The sequence below is a fragment of the Cinclus cinclus genome, chromosome 3 (genome assembly GCF_963662255.1).
Source record: "Cinclus cinclus chromosome 3, bCinCin1.1, whole genome shotgun sequence".
NCBI classification, from domain to species: domain Eukaryota; kingdom Metazoa; phylum Chordata; class Aves; order Passeriformes; family Cinclidae; genus Cinclus; species Cinclus cinclus.
Genome location: NC_085048.1, coordinates 114,717,683 through 114,735,028, shown reverse-complemented (window position 1 = coordinate 114,735,028; position 17,346 = coordinate 114,717,683). Strand labels below are relative to the sequence as shown.

Here is a 17,346-nt window from a genome sequence, read left to right as displayed (position 1 = left end):
GAACAGCACAGGCCAGGCACAAGGCACAGCATTTTAAAGTAAACTGTGTATCAGCTCAGTTCCCAGTGAACAGTGAACTGTCTCAAATCCACCTTATAGAGGTTGGATCAATCTTGCAAACACAAGCCATTGCTGAAAAGAGGCCCTGAACTGAAACAGCCTGGAAAATGTATTAGATATTAATCCTAGCAGAAAGTATTTCTACCAAGCAAGTTAAAACACATTACGGCAAAACTTAAATTAAACATATCCTTAAAAACTTGCCTTACTGATGCAAGCTCCCTTATGTGAGGAAGTAAATTACTGAGGGGTTGTCAAGGGGAAAATATTTACCAGCACAAGATTGTTTTCTTTAATGTTTATCCAGTCTGAAATAAATACAAACTCTCTCTTTTGCTCACAACATCTTTCTGTTTCTTGGAAAAAGGCTTGACCCTTCTTCACTCTTGCAGTGAATTGGATGCAGTCCCTTCCCTACTTCAACTGTTCAAAGTTAATTGCCTTGGCTGATTATTTTTTGATATTGCTGTGGCACCAACCAAGCAGTTCCACCTAAGGAAGTGGTGTTCTGATGCCAAAGTGCTTATGGTTGAAACGAGTTATGTCTACCCAGCCCAATCTATCCACAACACAGTGTAATTAATCTTGAGATGAGCTGGTTTTCACCAGCCTCCAGACTGGGTAGGCTAAAGCTCAGCTCAGCTCTCTCTAGGCTACCTTTCATCTGCTCCTGCCACTGTAGTGAAGACACACCCCCACAATAAGGGCTGCAAAAAAGGAATATTTCAATCTTCACTGTGTAACTAGTGAATTGAGACACCGAGGCACCAAGTCACTCGCCTAAGGTCACACACAGAGCTGGCCAGTGGTGAGAAGCTCAGCTTCTGTATCTTGAGTCCTTACTCAGTGGCTTAATTCTAAAATCAACCCTTCCAACAACACCATTATTGTAACTAGTTGGGAAATTAAGATCTCTGCAAAGAATTCTCTGCAAAGACCCCAGACAGACGACTGAATAATCAGAGCTCATGTGTTTGTATCTATCAGCTGAGCCACAGTCACTGACTGTGTGTGTTTTCAGCCCACAACACACAAGAGGTAAAACACATTAACTTAAATCTTTTCCACTAAGGTTTACCATTACAGACTTTGCTTCATGCTTGTTAGATGCCAAGAATGTGCCAAGGGTCACTTACTGCTGCTCAATGGACACAAGGTAATCTGTCAAGCAGGGGTAACTCAAATGTATGTCTGAGCCTGAAAATAAACACAGTAGAAATCTGGATCCCTTGGCACAGTAGTTTAACTCTTTAACTCGGAATGCCATTTTAATTTTTATTTTTTTTTTAATTTTTCAGTAACTGCCATTTTTAGAGTTTGAGTTGCTGTGGTCAATTATATAAAGGTTTGCAATTTATGTGGCTATACAGTATCAGTGAACACGAGTGGTTCATGATGTATAGTTCCTGCAATATTTGCAGTCACCATTGGCAGCTATACCTTAGAGTCCAAACAAGAGAGTTTTTTCAGTCTTTTGTTTGCATCAGCAGAATCCATTGTCTTTGTAAACTGAATAAAGCAGAGTTGGTTATGGTCCTCAAACGACAAGATGATGAAGTTATCTGTAAGAACAGCTGGGAAAAAAAAAAACAACAAAAATTGTCAGCACTGCAACACCTGTCTCTAGAAACAGAATAAAGTAGTGAATACTCCACTGAGGTGCTGCAAAAAACAATTTTTTTCAAGACAATGTCTTAAATATTACACTGAAAGCCCTGTAATGTCCTAAAATACATCAGTGTGTCATCCTGTCAGGACCTTCTTGGATATGAAAAATAAAGTCTAGAGAACACTCTGATTACATACACCTGACTAAATTATCTCATATCAAAATGCCACTACATTCAAATATATACTTCATGACCTTCCACATTAATTTTCATCTCAGTATTCAGACTTCAGTATTTTTTTATTATTATGGCTGCATCCACCAGTACTTTGCAAATGGACCTAACACAGCTCATCTTGTGTTAAGAGTGATAAATGCAAATTAGTACTCGAGGTGTATCTGGTATTTTGACATTGTAAGGTTCCTGGTGCTGCTACAGACACCAAGGAGCCTGTTGCCTGCAGGATAAGGCTTTAGAGGAGTTATGAATTGGCTGAAAGCTTAACATGAAGGCAATGCCAAACAATACAAGTAACCAAGATGGAATAGACTCCCCAGGAGTCTGGAAAAACTCAGTGGAATCCCCACTGCTATCATAAGGGGGTGCTAGACCAAATTAGTTCAATATAAAAGTGATTAACTAATCTGTCAATGAAAATTACTTAGAAAATGGTATCTAGGATTTTCCCCAAGCGTTACCCAGTTATTCAAGCAGCACCCACACTTGAAGAGATGTCTGAGTAAGAAGTTAGTCACTGGGGTAAGTAGCACCAGATCACTGATGGTTTAAAATAAAGCTAGAAAGCTGTGCTCAGACTGTAAACTCAGAAACCTCTTCTAAAAGGAAAATACCTATTAAAGTGGAACCAGATTTAGAAACAAACAAACTAAACTCTGTGGAACAACATCTGAAAAAGAAACTTAAAAAAAAAAAATCACATATGACTAATATCCCAGATTCTTAAATCTAAATTTTACATATGTACATTAGGTAGATTGACACTTTTAGTCTTACATATAAGCATGGGAAACCAGCTACTCAGCTTTGCTTTCCTTTAGTCTGATTTATAACCACTTGCATTTTCCAACAGTCATGTCCTGGCACAACTCTGAAGTATCTGGTATGCAAATGCTAAAGGGTAGAGTTTAGAGCCAAATAATTGCCTTTGAAATGTAACATTAACACTAGCGTTTTTGGAAAAAAATATAAATACCATAAAGCATCTGATAAGGTGATTCAGAAGCTATGACTGAGATCCTGCACACACATGAAAATTGAAAACCACTGAATATATCCTCAATATGTATGTACACAGTTAAAATATTTTTCTGTCCTCACAGACACAGTTTGCATTAAAGATGAGCTGCAGCATACCTCAGATGCTGATGAAATTTTGCCTATAAATAATAAGAATCAGGAGAACTTTTTTAGATGCAGGAGGATTATAAAAGCAGTAGTAAATCTGTATTTTGTGCACACAATCTGACCTTTATTCCAAATGTTAAGAGGACATGCTACTCCAAATGAGAATTACAACATTTCATAAGTCATTCTGGCAGACTGTAATCCTTATCCATTTCTACATATATACAATTGCTGAAGTAAGAACTATTATTTTTATACTGGCTTCTTGTGCTAAATGTAGAATTTCTCTTGGCCAGTTTTATAATCACAACCATAATCTGAAGTCAGATTTGGAAAGACTTCTGTTGAATTAAAATTAATTTCCTCTAGGACAACATTATCTCATGTTTCTCATGTAAGGATATTTCAGTATAAAAATTTTTATTTTTGACACTTTTTGTGTAGGCAACAAAAGCATCTTCTTTTATTGTTCATGAAAATAAAAACTGTATTGCAATGTAAGTTATTGAGTGGTTTGCTTTTACTGAACAGAGGCAGTTTTATTTCACCTACGGATTTGGGTATTAGCAAACGTGGAGGTTTAAGAAAATCTTGAATAAGTGAAAAGAAAGACAAAATATTATATAGTGTTATTTATATAATAGACACAGTTGTCCAAGTGCAGTAAAACACATTTGGTTTTTTATTGGTGTTTTAGTTGTAAGCTCATTTAGTTGGCAGCTTTTTCTGAACAAATATTTCTATGACATATTAAGACAAAGTAAGGCATGATCCACACGTTTTATTTTTTATTATCTTTTAAAGCCAAAGTATTCCAAATAATTTCCACAAACTACTTCAATTTGGGAATAACCTTAGATTCCATGCTTTCCTACTTTTTGTTACCTGAAAATAGGAAATCCTCCACAGAGAAACAGAGTGCAAAAAATCATAGATGGAATTAGTAGTCCAGTAATTAAGGTGAAGAGTGAAAAAGAGAAGACAAAATAGCAAATGTGTCCTATGCTCTCTGTGTAATTAGTTCATTAAACATGAGGGTTAATTTTTTTTATAAATAAAGATTCTACTAACATAGTTATATTAATGTTAATTTTCAAGACTAAGCTACAATGTATTGATAGGCAAAGATCAGAGAGACACAGTATTGTAGTTTCTTAAAACCTAGGCCATATTCAACAGATGCCTGGGTAGAGAGAAAAAATACATAATTAAAGATCAAACCTGAACTAAGCATATATTCTTACTAGAAGTATGTAACGTGGGTCTACTCTTAAAGAATTTGGAAGGTAGTGTGCATGTAATATGGCTCACACCAAAATGTCATACTCCTTCTTCTGCAGAAGCCAAGATACCAGTTGATTTCCCAATTATATGAGTCATATCATAAAGCTATGGAAAACAGGGACGTTTTTATAAGTTTTCTTCTGCATTAAACGAAAGCTCAATTTTTAGCAGTCACCAGTTAACAACAATAGGGACATTCTGGGTATCAAGAAACTAAATCAGAACACCTCCACATAACTAATGTTATCCAGCCTTTTTTTAATAACAACTTTAATAATAACTATCCCATGCAATTATTCAATTGGCTAATGTTTGGTTCTGTCCCATCTTCCCACTTAGGAAATAAACATGACAAGTTCAAATGGCATGTTGACAGAGATGACAGTGTGTAAGAAACAGAATTTTAGAAACCCATGCAGCATTTGACAAGCCTGAAAACTTTGATGTTAAATATTATTCTTAAAGTGCTCTTAGTCCTGAGGGTTGTAACTATAGCATTACATGCAATTACTTGTTGTGTTTGCAAGTCCCCAGTGGCAATAATTAGTCTACCTGTTGACATACTGTTTCTCTACTCTATTGTTAATGCAGGCAATTGATTTGCACATGGGTGTAATTACCATCACTGATGGTGTCGGAGATGAGCTTCCCCACCAGGGTCCTGTCAATCACCACCTTCTCCAGCTGTGGCCCAGAAAGGCTTAGGGACACCAAAATACCTGAATGAAAGAGGAGCTGAATCCAAAGAGTGAGAAAACAAGACATCAAAAATCATTAACAAAGTGAAACGTTCCAAGGTACATACAGGCAGCCATCCGTTATGCAGTCATGCAATTTTCAAAATTACAAAAATGAATTATCGTGGATGTGAAGATGTCTTATAATGACTTTGAAAGCTTTTTCAATGAAAAAGAGAGATGTAACACAACACTGAATTTTAAGGGTAGAAGATCTGCAATTGCTGAACACTTGAACACTTCTGAAGGAGGGAAGGAATTACGCTGATCACTCTATCACCCATAGAACTGATATTTTCTGTATAAAGTAGCTGCATAGCCTGCACGCAAAAAAAAAAAGTGGGATTTAATATCACATGTTTATTATCACATGTTTAAACCAGCACCCTTTTGCTGTTCTTGTTATTTTTGATCATTCATATATAGTTTAAATAAATAATTGCGCCCTTCCACAGAGGTAGCTGTGAGTTCCCAATAAATCCATTCACTCGTTGAAATAATGTTTTAGAAAGAAAGAATTTAAACTATTGGACAGGGTTATTTCAGAGTTAATTGAATATTCATGCTTAATTAATTTAAATTAGATGATACATGTAATCTTGCAGACTAAGTCACAGTTTTATCAGCTCCTTATGCAATATCTTCTATGAGAGAGAGAATGCGCAGTGGGAGGAGTTATGAAAAACATTTATTTTTGCATAATTAAACCATTAGTCATTTTCTGAATGCAACTACTACAGCACAGGAATTCAGAAAATAAAGTCCATAAAAGGAATTCTCAGAGGAAAGACCTCTGTAGACATGCCCAGAGGGTCCACCAAAGGCCAGGAATCTGGGACTCCAGCTCTTACTTCTACATAACAGCAGATTTTTAAAGAAATCCTTGTGCTTTTAAAAAAAACTTCACTACTAAAGAAACACTTGTTCTTGGAGAATTTGGCAGAGAAAAATTCCCTGTTTGTTCCGTGCTGGAGCTGTGAGACAAATACGATTGCAATATAGTCTTTAGAACTTTCTTGCAGTGAAATCCACTAGCTTGTGTAAATAAAAAGTATGGGGGACAGGAATGGAGTGATCTAATTGGACACGTCTCTTGTGCAGTGCTCTGCTCCCAATAATTTAGTTATGGAAGCTCTCATTTACACATATTTGGCTATATTACTATACCTCTGGGTTCTTCAAAGAACAGAACACGCGTACTTAAACAATTTTCCTGCCCTAACACCTTTAACCCACTTGTTTAAAAAAGAAATTTTACTAATGTGTGAAGTAGAAACAAATAAAACCCTGTGATGCAAAATTAATTTCTAAGAACAAATGACCAGTTACCATCCTGCCAAAGTATAATCATACATTCATTTGACAGCTATATATAGTCAATGTTTCAATATTCCCTGTCAAGACAGATGTCCTTTAAGGTTTTGTCCTAGTAAAAATGTTAGACACGCTTACACTCATGCAGCTTTTTTTACAATCTTTCAAAACTTCAATTTGTCCTTATGTTGAAGTTAGATTAGATAAAATCACAATTTATTTCCAACTTGGTAACATGAAGTCCAGCACGGTTTGACTGTAGTTGGCTATAACTGTCCAAAAAACCTGCTGGAAAAAGCGAGGGTGGAAACCCAAGAGCTACCAAACAGTGATGTAAGCAACAATGAAGCAAAACTACAGAAATACTCTAGAAAGTTCAGTTCTGAACAACTGAATGAATATCAGCCTGATAGAGGAGAATAAAACACCCCCAATCTTCCAGTGTTACGTGCCAACAAGAGGGATGGTGCAGTCAGGGTGAAAATTCACTTTATGCCTACGTATTAATTTCCTGGTAATGGCATAAATCACACCTCTTACAGAGCTAGCATAGAAATCAATGCAAACCTCTCCAGTGTTTTATGACAAGACATTTATATAAATATAAAATGTGCTAATGGGTGTGATTTGCTTTACATCTATGAAACTAATCATTAAACCAGTGTTATGGATTTCCAGTATTGTATGGATCTCCATGCTCTCACTATGGCATGACAGAATCACAGATAGTAGGTAAATGTAGTATAATTTCCATTACTTTTATTGTTTCCCCATTGTGTTCCCTCCTTCTTTTATTTTACAGCAAAACATGATTTCTCATTACTCTCCTCAGAACTCTGAGATATTTGGGAAATCTTAAATTGTATTTTAACAAATTTTTGTTATAAATTAGTTAGTGTGGTTGGTCCATAGGTTTAAGCTCATTCTTCTAGGAACTTTTAGAGTCTAAATTTAAAAAGTTAATTTGAGACTTTGCACACTATATTGCCATGCAAGGTTAGTATTTCATCCATCTCCCTTTAAAAATGCTTTGAATTAGAACTGATGTTTTAAAAAAATTAGTCCTTAGACTTTACCATTAAATACAAGCAGGCACTTAAAGAAAACAGGGCAGTGGTGGAATCACCACCCTTGGAGATATTACAGATGTGTAGATGTAGAACGTAAGGGCAGGTTTTAGTAATGAACTTCGGAGCATTAGGTTAACAGCTGGACTCACTCTTAAGGGTCTTCTCAACCCTAATGATTCTATGATTCTGTGCTTTCATCAAAACTATTCTGTAAAACAGAAAGTATTTATGTGCTCAAATTGAAACCACTATTTCAACTTGCTACATTCTGTGTCGTCTGTGCAAAGACTGTTCCACGATAATAGGATTTGGGTGCTGTTACACATAAGCTTGCCTAGTTAAGCTCATATTTTGGTGGATGGAAGCAGTCTAGTCACAAGCATGAATGAATATAAAGCAAACAGGGAAGACTGCAGACTTGGCTTGAACATGGAAACACAGTGATCCAACTCCAAAGGGAACAGCCCATCAATGCTAAGGAATAAAAGCCAGTGTTAGAGGCATTATTTACACAAGACACTACATCATTCCATCTAACAGATACTAAATTAGGAAAAGAAATTCACAATGATAAAGCTCATCATAAATTTTCCAGATTGAAGTACTGTGGTGGGAAATATAAAATCAAGAGCTTAAACAGTCACAAGGTGTTCCTAAACAAATTATGAAAATATGACTTCATACCTATTGGAAGAATAAGGCAGAAACTTTGTACTTGAATATAGTCTGAGTAAAATGTTTAGGCATCTGGTTATTCTACATACTGGGAAGGAAGGGCCACTTCATTTCTGTTACCAAGGAGTAGAATGTGAAGACTTTGATAGAAAGGATTATGTATTTTATATGACAAAAACTGTCCTCCACTGAGCAAGAAAGACATAAGCAGCAGAGGATACTCAAGGGAAGACTTAGCCCTTCCCAAACATCAAAGTGCTCCAATATGTATTTGAGTTTTTATTAAGCAAAAGACTTAAGTACAGGTTCATGACTTATGGACTTTAGTACAACTTAAGCATCTACTTAAGTGGATGCCTTTATCCTCTGAAGCCTGAGCCCTTGACTCTTCATTCATGCAGCTCAGCTGCTTATCAGCCCTTCTACCTAAAAAGATACCTGTGGACCAAAGCCAGGATTTGCTTCTATCTGATTAAAATTGGAAGAGAAGGAAAATATGCCTGTAAAAAATCCTGCTGCAAACTGTTTTCCCTTAGAGAGCCCAACTGACAAAGGAATATGCAAAAGGAGAAGAGAATTGCAAAGCACTTCTTGTTCAAGCAGGTTCCCAGGGTTTTTCCCCACCTCTTCATTCCAGATTGCTTTCTTAGCCACCCCACCATAATTACTGCATTGCATGCCTTATTACAGATGAAGTTATTGTTGTTACATGTTACTGTTTCACAATAATCAATGCATTTGTACTTCTAGCTCCAAATATCTAAAACCACACAACACGTTAATGGTTGTGATCAAAAGCAACCAAAAGAATTTAATATGAGGGCAGTGTTCTTCTTAGTAATTTGAGATGAATGCTGGCTTCTCATGTACTCTAGACAGAATGTCTTGGTTTTGATATCAAATGTGCTATGTGTCTTGCTAAATCAGTTTGATAATGGGCATTGTAGCTGATAGAACAAGCAAGAAAATATTGCTGTGGATCTCAATTCAGAATCCAGCTCTAAGTATGTCTACGATGGCAACAGAAAAAGTATTTATACACATACATAAATTGCAACACAAATACAACTAAATGAAATCAAAACAATTTAGCAAAGCATACATAAATCTTTTTCATTAGCAGGTAACAGATATGATTCATAGCTAATGCTTGGCTTTTATACAGTACACTTGGCATGTGTTTGATTCAACATCATAATGCAAATGTAAAACTAAAAAAAAAAAAAGGAAATCAAATGTTTCAGCTAGATCTCATTTATTTTTACTGCTTTATATTGTAAAACCAAACCTTAACCAATGGCATAATTTCATAGGAAGATTTCATGATTTTGTGGCAAAGCTTTAAAGCATTCCAAAGAATCAGAGGAGACCAAGACAAGAAGCAGCCAGAGCTGAGCTGAGTAAACACAACAATACTGATGAAATTAATTCCTTAGGTTATTACTCCTTGGCAGGGAAAGCCGAGGAGTACCGTGGCATCTTATTGTAAAGACTTTTTGTCTTTTTCCTGTCATACTTCTGTTATGGTGTGTTTATTTTCCTCTGACATCAGCTAACTGAAGATTACAGGATTATTTCAGCAACTCCACACAGGTGAGCAAAGTTGGGGGTCAGAAGTACCATACATAAATGGTGTGGTTTCAGCTTTTATTGGAACAGAGCTAAAGAGGAGACCTCAGTCCTTTAGCACTCAACTAAGCTCTTTTAAATATGAGAGCAAGCTCCTTGGCAAAAATCCCTGTACTGTCTAGGTTATGTGTACATGAACTGGCACATCATCTATTTCAGAAGCTCTAAGCAGTGCTGGAATGTATACTTAGGATGGCAAAAATAAGATCATTGGGGGTTTTTGGCAATGGACAAGGAATAAAATATGAAACTTCTAATGCACTGATTGCCCACACACAAAAAATGTAATAGGAAAAATTTTGATGCATAAAATGAAATACAAAACAAAGATAGGAAACCAGGCCAGCATTATGTTCATTCTAGGCAAATTCACATAGAAAAGTCAACTTTGAGAAATACACTCATGCAGTGGACGAGATAATCTGCAGGCAAAACAACTGGATTTCTCACTGGGGCATATGCATGAAGTCTAATTGGCCATTTGCACATAAATAGTTAACAAGACAGCTTATTAACACTTATTTTTAGCAGATGCACATCTAAAATTACAGCTGCCAATTTTTGGGTCACTTCTAAGATGGAAGTGCTGGAGGAAGAGTGACAGATTAAGAATAGTGGTACATTAAGGCTACAGAAAGCACACTGACAGCAGCCCTGTGCTTGTTTTTCACAAGATCTGGGGGCAATCACACTACTCTTTTAAAGGACAGTCTTGTTTTCATTGCATCACCTCTCACTGTTCTTCCCATTTGTCTTGCTCAAGGTACAGCAGGCCCTGAGTTTTTGGATGGCACATTGTTATTACAATACAAAGGGAGCTGCTTCTGGTTCAGCTACAGATATGGCAGATTCAAATATAAATAACATTTAGTGAAAAATGGAAAAACGTGGCTGATGAGTTGAATATTTTAATTTCTATAAAGAAGTTTATTTGACATTGTATTGCTACTAAAAACAAAGGAAAAAATAGATACTATAATTAAAACCATATGCTCAAATTTAGCCATAAATATTGAAATTATGAAAATCAGGGTAATTTCCTACAGGTTCTTCATGTTCTTTGTCTGACACATTGCTTTAACTCTCCAAAGTTAATGCAAATGTGGACTCTTCCCACTAGCTCTGGTATTCATCCAAAAAAGGCTGTGAATACAGCAGTGTTATGCCACAGATGACACCATTGCATGGTAAGCACTCTCTGCTGAAACAGTTAATTAGCATTCTGCTTAAAATTAAAAAATAAATATACAACTTCTTCTCCAGAAGCTTCAGAACATTTGCATCAAAGAGGGACAGTCCAATTATTGCTGCCAAACGCTCAAAGACAGATGAGCAGCAGAGAAACAAACCATCTGACTTCAAAATTGATAGAAGACAGCTTTTCTGTTCTAGACTCTTCCAAATGATTCATTTTTCTCTATTTTATTGCCATTTGTTGGAGGTCTTTTATTTTCAGGAAGACAGAAAGTGGAATAACACAATTGTTTTGGCAAAACATTCTAACTCTTGTCTGGAGATTTCAATAATCAGTCACTATTAAACAAAAAACATTTTGTTTTGTGATTGGGAAACCAAAAGCAGAATTTAAGGACAGAGAAAGGACTATGATTTTTATCCATAACTTTCACTCTGGTTATATTATAACCTATGCCATCACTTATACTCTGGCCTTAGAAGCCAACTGAAAAAAAACCATCCCAAGTACTGAATTTATTAAGCTACCCCTTTACATGGTTCAATACCTAATATGCTATGATGAAAACATTCATCTCTCTTCTTTCCCATCCTGTAGAAGAAATAACTTAAATCTCATTCATGTTGATGTAAGCCTGAAATAACTTAGAGGATGTGAAGTCAAAAAAATAAAGAAGAGTTTTACCCAGAACTCATAGTCAGCCAAAGGTCTTATATTATAAAGGCACACCCTGGCAAAAAGTTTACTTTTCCAAAGTATGTACTGTACACACTGTAGGTGGGTGCTTGATGAATGGGAGGGGAAGGAAGATGGTAAAGGGAGAATGGACAAGGAAAGCTAATGAAGACACAGAAAACTGGGATGCAAATGAATGCACTCACAGCTAATTGACTTGGTATTTCTTAACCAAATTCCTTTCCTAATCAGAACAATAATAACAGGAAAAATTATTCGCCCAAATTAGCAATTAATATTTAAATCAGCTTTAGAAGATTAACATTCACAGATGTATACTATGTAATTTGTATGTGAATGATATACATTTACTAGCAGTAAGGTCTGATAGGCAAATGTAGCTTAGACAATCACATTTTTATTATTGATATGAAAAAACTACATACCATTTGGCATGTCAAGCATTAAAAAATTTTGCTATTCTTAAAGGCATTTCTGGACTTTTAGCTGTACACTGTTTGGATATTTAACAATCATTCTGCTGACACACATTTGGAACTACTTGAATAAGAAGAAAAAATTATGAGTCTGAAAAAGCATAAAAGTTAGAAGACAAAGTTCCTTTTTTGAAACAGCAATATTGACAAGTATTCCCCATGCCAAAGCAGTTTCAAATATGATGCATTTCCTCATGAAGGTTGTATAAACACATAAAATTCACTACATATGTTTTTCAGAAGAAGCACATGATTATGGAGCACTTCACGTTCAGCTCTCCTCCCTGCCCTACTTTTCTGTCTTAGTGAGGATGTGACAAAGAGTTTCTTGCACACAAAATGTGGAACTCATATAGCCAGAGAACATAACTATATGTGTGCCATATGTCACAATATCTTTCATTCCGTAACTTGATGAATGATATAGTTAGTTTAGAGTTATAACTTCCCTTTCATGTTATACAAGCATAAAGTAAAAAGATTTGTGACAGATATGTAGATAATTAAGACACAACAATAACATAACACAGATTCCAGATCTGTCTATATATTTTAATACATAGCTGCTCCCTCAGCCTGCTATTTTGAGGTACAGGAAGTTTTCAGTTTCCCCAAACAATAACAGTAATAAAACAATAGCAATCATTAACAATAATAATAGTAATCACTATCACCATCATCATCATCTCCTCACAGAATCAGGGCCTTTTAAGGTAATTTCTTTGTGTTGATAAACCCCCTCAGGCTTTTTATTTGAGGCATGTTTTTCAGAGTAGGAATTTAAATAAACCAAACTTACTTAACAAGGGCCCACATATTAACTCCAGAACTCTGTTACCATTTTAACACTAGTGCTCCCACCACTGACTGAACACTGCAAAGACCTTTTCATGACACCATACCTGACAGGTATGTTTGTTCTTCCATTTGCTCAGCACACATGGATTGTTCTGCATTAAGTCCTAAAGGGCAACAGAAAGCAGAGAGTGGAGTTGGCAGCTCACACTGTCACTATCAGTTAACAGACTTCTGATTTTGCAGTTTACAGATGAAAAATGCCACACAAAGATGCAGCTGTTTCAGAAGAGCCTACCAGACAAAAGCACATTTATCATCACTGGGAGAGTTGGATCTTTATGAAAATTAAAGCTGTTGAAAGAGATTTGAAAACCAGAGTAGATGTTGCTGTGCTTGAACCTTTCTGAACCATACCTCTACCTCCTTGAGTGCATCTCGCAGTTTGTCCGGTCGCTTGGTTTTCAGGATCCAAGGATAATCTCGAGCTGTCAAATAAAAGTGAGGGGGAAAAAAAAAAAAAAAAAGATGGTAGAGAAATGTGTATATATAAGTGGTTGTATGCATATACATGTGCGTGTGTGTGCAAGCGTACATTTATATATGTCATTCTAAAAAGTTCTATGAGTTGAGTTTTCTCTGGAAACACAAACCCAAGATTTCTAGGAGTCACCTTACATGTAAAACTTACCTACAACTTGAAGGAAATGGTTTCTATTGTCAAAGGTATTGTTATCAGAAGGTTCAATCATAGGAACTGTTGGCATGTTCTATCCACAATGACCATGATTTCCCCATGGCACTTATGTGCAAAGCTTACCCAGCTGCTAGGCACTTGCAGTGAAAAAGTATCTTCTGTTCAGTATATCAATCCAGTTTCAAGTTTCAAGCATCCCAAACAGATTCTATTCTTCTGAACTAACATTTCATTGCCTAATTTCAAAAAGCAGGCACTAACACGTCTGCAAAATATATATGCATGAATACATGCATATATAGAAGTATTAACAACAGGCAAATGTGAATGCCATTACTTATGGAGTCTAGTTATTTATAGGATGTTCTTGAAAATTTGGTCTGAAGAATCTGCCAAGTCAAGCAAAGAAGAAATTGCATGACTGCTGAGGTCCTTTAACAAATTTATTAGTGTTCAGCACACTATTGTGAAAATTCTGCCCTAATACATTAATTCTAGCAACCAGGAGGCAAAGCTTCCTCTGGAATTGCCAGGAATTGGCTTGTTCCATGGCTGAGAATCAGGCTCTAATAACTTGTGAAATTTCTTCATTTAAAAGGAAGCAGTTTTCTGTTCATAAGCGTACAATAAAACCATGAGAAACTAGAACACATTGTTTATAATCTATTCCTATTTAAAGGAAACCTGATGAAAAGTTTTGAGCTCCAAGCTGTCAGTTTGTATGCCAACTTCCAGACTGAATGACTTAGCAGTTATGCTTAAACCTCCCTGCAAGAAGGAGCTTACAATAGAAGTGCTATACAGTGAAAAAATGAAGGATTTCATACATCAACAAAAGAGGACACCAGCATACAACTTCTCTTTGTGTTTCATTGGACTGAAGCCAGCGTTGGTGGAACTGTTATGATAATATTAATTAGGCATGTAAGATCACATTTTCAATGGGTGCCTTCATAAATACTGGAATATTTATCCACATATGCAAAATGGGAAATTGCCTGTACAGATACCAAGCTATCCGTACAGATCAACAGCTGTGAATAAAGTTCCCCAGTGCTCCTCTTTGCAAAATGTGCTGTGCAGGCTTTGTGCTGGGGGCACCCCTGAGTTCCCAGGGACAAGGTGCAGCAGCCTGAGTTCCTTTCGCCTGTCACACGTGTGAAAGGCACAGCTGGGGCTGGTGTGACAGGGTTTATCTGAGCACAAGTGATGGAAACCTCCCTGAGGCTCCTCCCTGCCTAGAACCCTCCCTCACCTCCCCAGATTCCCAGAGCAGCACTGATCCTGCCTGACACAGCACCCTCTGCAGCAGGTGTGGATTTGCCACATGGCTGCACCTTCACACCCATCCCCAGCAGGGCTTCAACCTGCTCCAAACACACCTTGCAGTGATGGGAAAAACTAATCCTTCCAGAACACACTTTGCCTCCACATGCATGCACAGTTCCATGGAAATTTTCATTTGGATAAGCTAACAGCATAGACAGTGCTTTGTAAAGTTGTCTAAAAAATCAATTAGATTTTTCAGAGTCGCCACGTAATAATGTCTGAACATTAATGAATGCTCTGAGCAATGCAGGAATTGAAAAACTTGAGCTGCACAGAAGTTGTACTAACATGGAAATCTTTAACTGCCACAGTACTGCTGTGTGATAGCATGAACTGAAATTGCTTTTAACCAGGAAATGCAGGGAGAGAGTAAATGTTTCAAAGCTAAAACCATTCTATGAAGGCAGCTAATTATTAGTCTGGAATTTGATTTTGGCTGAAAGTATTTTAGTTACAATTTCCAGTTTTAAGCCAGTTCGTGTTGCAAGTCAATAGATGATTGGGAAAATGTTTATTGCTCATCTGCTAAGTAAATTTCATAAGAAAAATCTGGATTATTTTGGGGATTCCATTTGACAATGGACTTGAAAAGCAATACACACTACCACGCTTAGTGACAGGAAAAAAAACCCAAAACAGATTGCAAATATACCAGGAAGGAATAGTTAGCAATTTTCAATTGTTTTGTGCCGTGTAGTTCTGTGATCATCAGTCTTCAATGACATGTGCAGAAAGTTGCACTGGAAGCAATCTGATGTTATTTTAATGCTCTTTCAGGGGCATAACCAATCCAAATTTGCCATTTGATCTAACTGTAAGAAGAAACTCAGAAAACATCCTTACATTCTGCTAGCTTTTGCTTCTCTTCTAAATAACTGTGCTTCATCTGTGATGCTAAAGGAAAGAGGATGAAAAGATGAATTAATCCTTACAACTGCTGCCAGCAAATATTAATATTAGAGAGAGGACTAGCACAGTTGGACAAAACACCAAAATTTCCAAAACAATCAAGGCAGCCCTGATGCTTTCACCCTCTAAGGCAGATATCTTACATTTTTAGTGAAAGAAAGGCTGACACAGCCACACAGGTGGGCTGGCATGGCTGAGCCCCAGTCCCAATGGACAGGACACGGGACTGGGATGGGTGGAAAGGGGGGGAGCTCCAGCCCCACAGCCCCTTTGGCCAGTGGGGAAACTTGTAGGATTACCAGGAATAATCAGATGAAGGAAATGGATGGCTCCCCCCAAAATGGCCATTATGGAGGGCAGGCAGAGATGCCCTCTTCTGGGATCCCAGCGATCACCTGGCTGGGCTCCACACGACACAAAATGTCTTAAAACATATAAAAATTCAGAGTGTAAAATCCCACAGAGGTTTCTAGTTACATAACAGTTGGGTTTATGCGAATTTTTTTTTTCCTTTTTTTTTTTAAACTTCTGTGGTTTAAAATGTTTTTTTACTATTTCTACATAAGTCTGGGGAGAGAAGCTTCCTGTGTTTCCTTACTCCATAGAAATACAGAAGTATATACTAACAAGAAATTTGAAGCTGCATTTTTAAGAGTAAGCAGCTGGTGTCAAACACGGAACATCTTGAAGTTTTGTTTAGTTTCAGTTATGGTTATTTATATTTTACCTGGTTCTTTCTTGTCACAGTACTGGTGGATCCCAATATCTTCATCTGCAAAATTAAATGTAAATACATTAAATTGTGGATGTGGCACTAGAAACAGAACACAACTTAGAAAGCAAGGTTTAGCACCTCAATTTTTGCCTGCTAAAGCAGTGCACGGTGTTAAAATACAATCACAGTATATAGCCTGAATATCACTGGGACTTTCAAAAACCAGAAGAGAAGGCATGAAGAAAGATGTGAGAAGTCCTTCCATTTATTTGGAGCTGTCATTTCACTTATATACACTTTGATTCCTTCCCAGCTGCACACATGCAAAAGTATTTCTGCCACCTTCCTAATCAGAATATTTCGTGCTCTTTCATAAGGAAAGGTAAGGATCATGGTGAAAACTGCATCTTGGAAAAACTTAAAAATGTCTTCTGATGACTGACAGCTGAGCTAAAGACAACGGGTTGGAGGTTTTGTTTTAAGATACATGATCTCATAAAGCTGCTCTTTCAAATGATCCAATATTCTTGATCTACAGGTATTATAATCTAGCTGGCTCCTGTGGCAAAGAAATTTGGATATTTCAGCTGTAGAGGGACTGCAACCACATCAGTCAGTTCCTGATGTGGCTGACAGGTAAACACTTAGGGGTATTTTTGCCACCTGTCATGGCAAGCTCCATTGGGCAGGTCTAAGTACAGCATTATGCTGCATTGTTTCAAAAGAATTAGTTTGTCATTGCATCTGTGTCCTCCTAAAGTCAGACAGGTGTATTCCACGGGGAGAAATT

The 17,346-nt window shown here is 36.8% G+C and overlaps 1 protein-coding gene across 1 annotated transcript in view; it reads right to left on the bottom strand.

Annotated features, from left to right (window-relative positions):
- Positions 1–17,346, bottom strand: part of WDPCP (WD repeat containing planar cell polarity effector) — a 100,655-nt gene that overhangs the window by 82,400 nt on the left and 909 nt on the right. Inside the window, exons 2-7 of the mRNA XM_062489469.1 lie at positions 16,569–16,613; positions 15,776–15,826; positions 13,324–13,394; positions 13,014–13,073; positions 4,940–5,054; positions 1,501–1,634 (exon numbers count right to left, since the gene is read on the bottom strand). Of these exons, the coding sequence (XP_062345453.1) occupies positions 1,501–1,634; positions 4,940–5,054; positions 13,014–13,073; positions 13,324–13,394; positions 15,776–15,826; positions 16,569–16,613 (476 nt within the window). The remainder of the gene's footprint in view (positions 1–1,500; positions 1,635–4,939; positions 5,055–13,013; positions 13,074–13,323; positions 13,395–15,775; positions 15,827–16,568; positions 16,614–17,346) is intronic.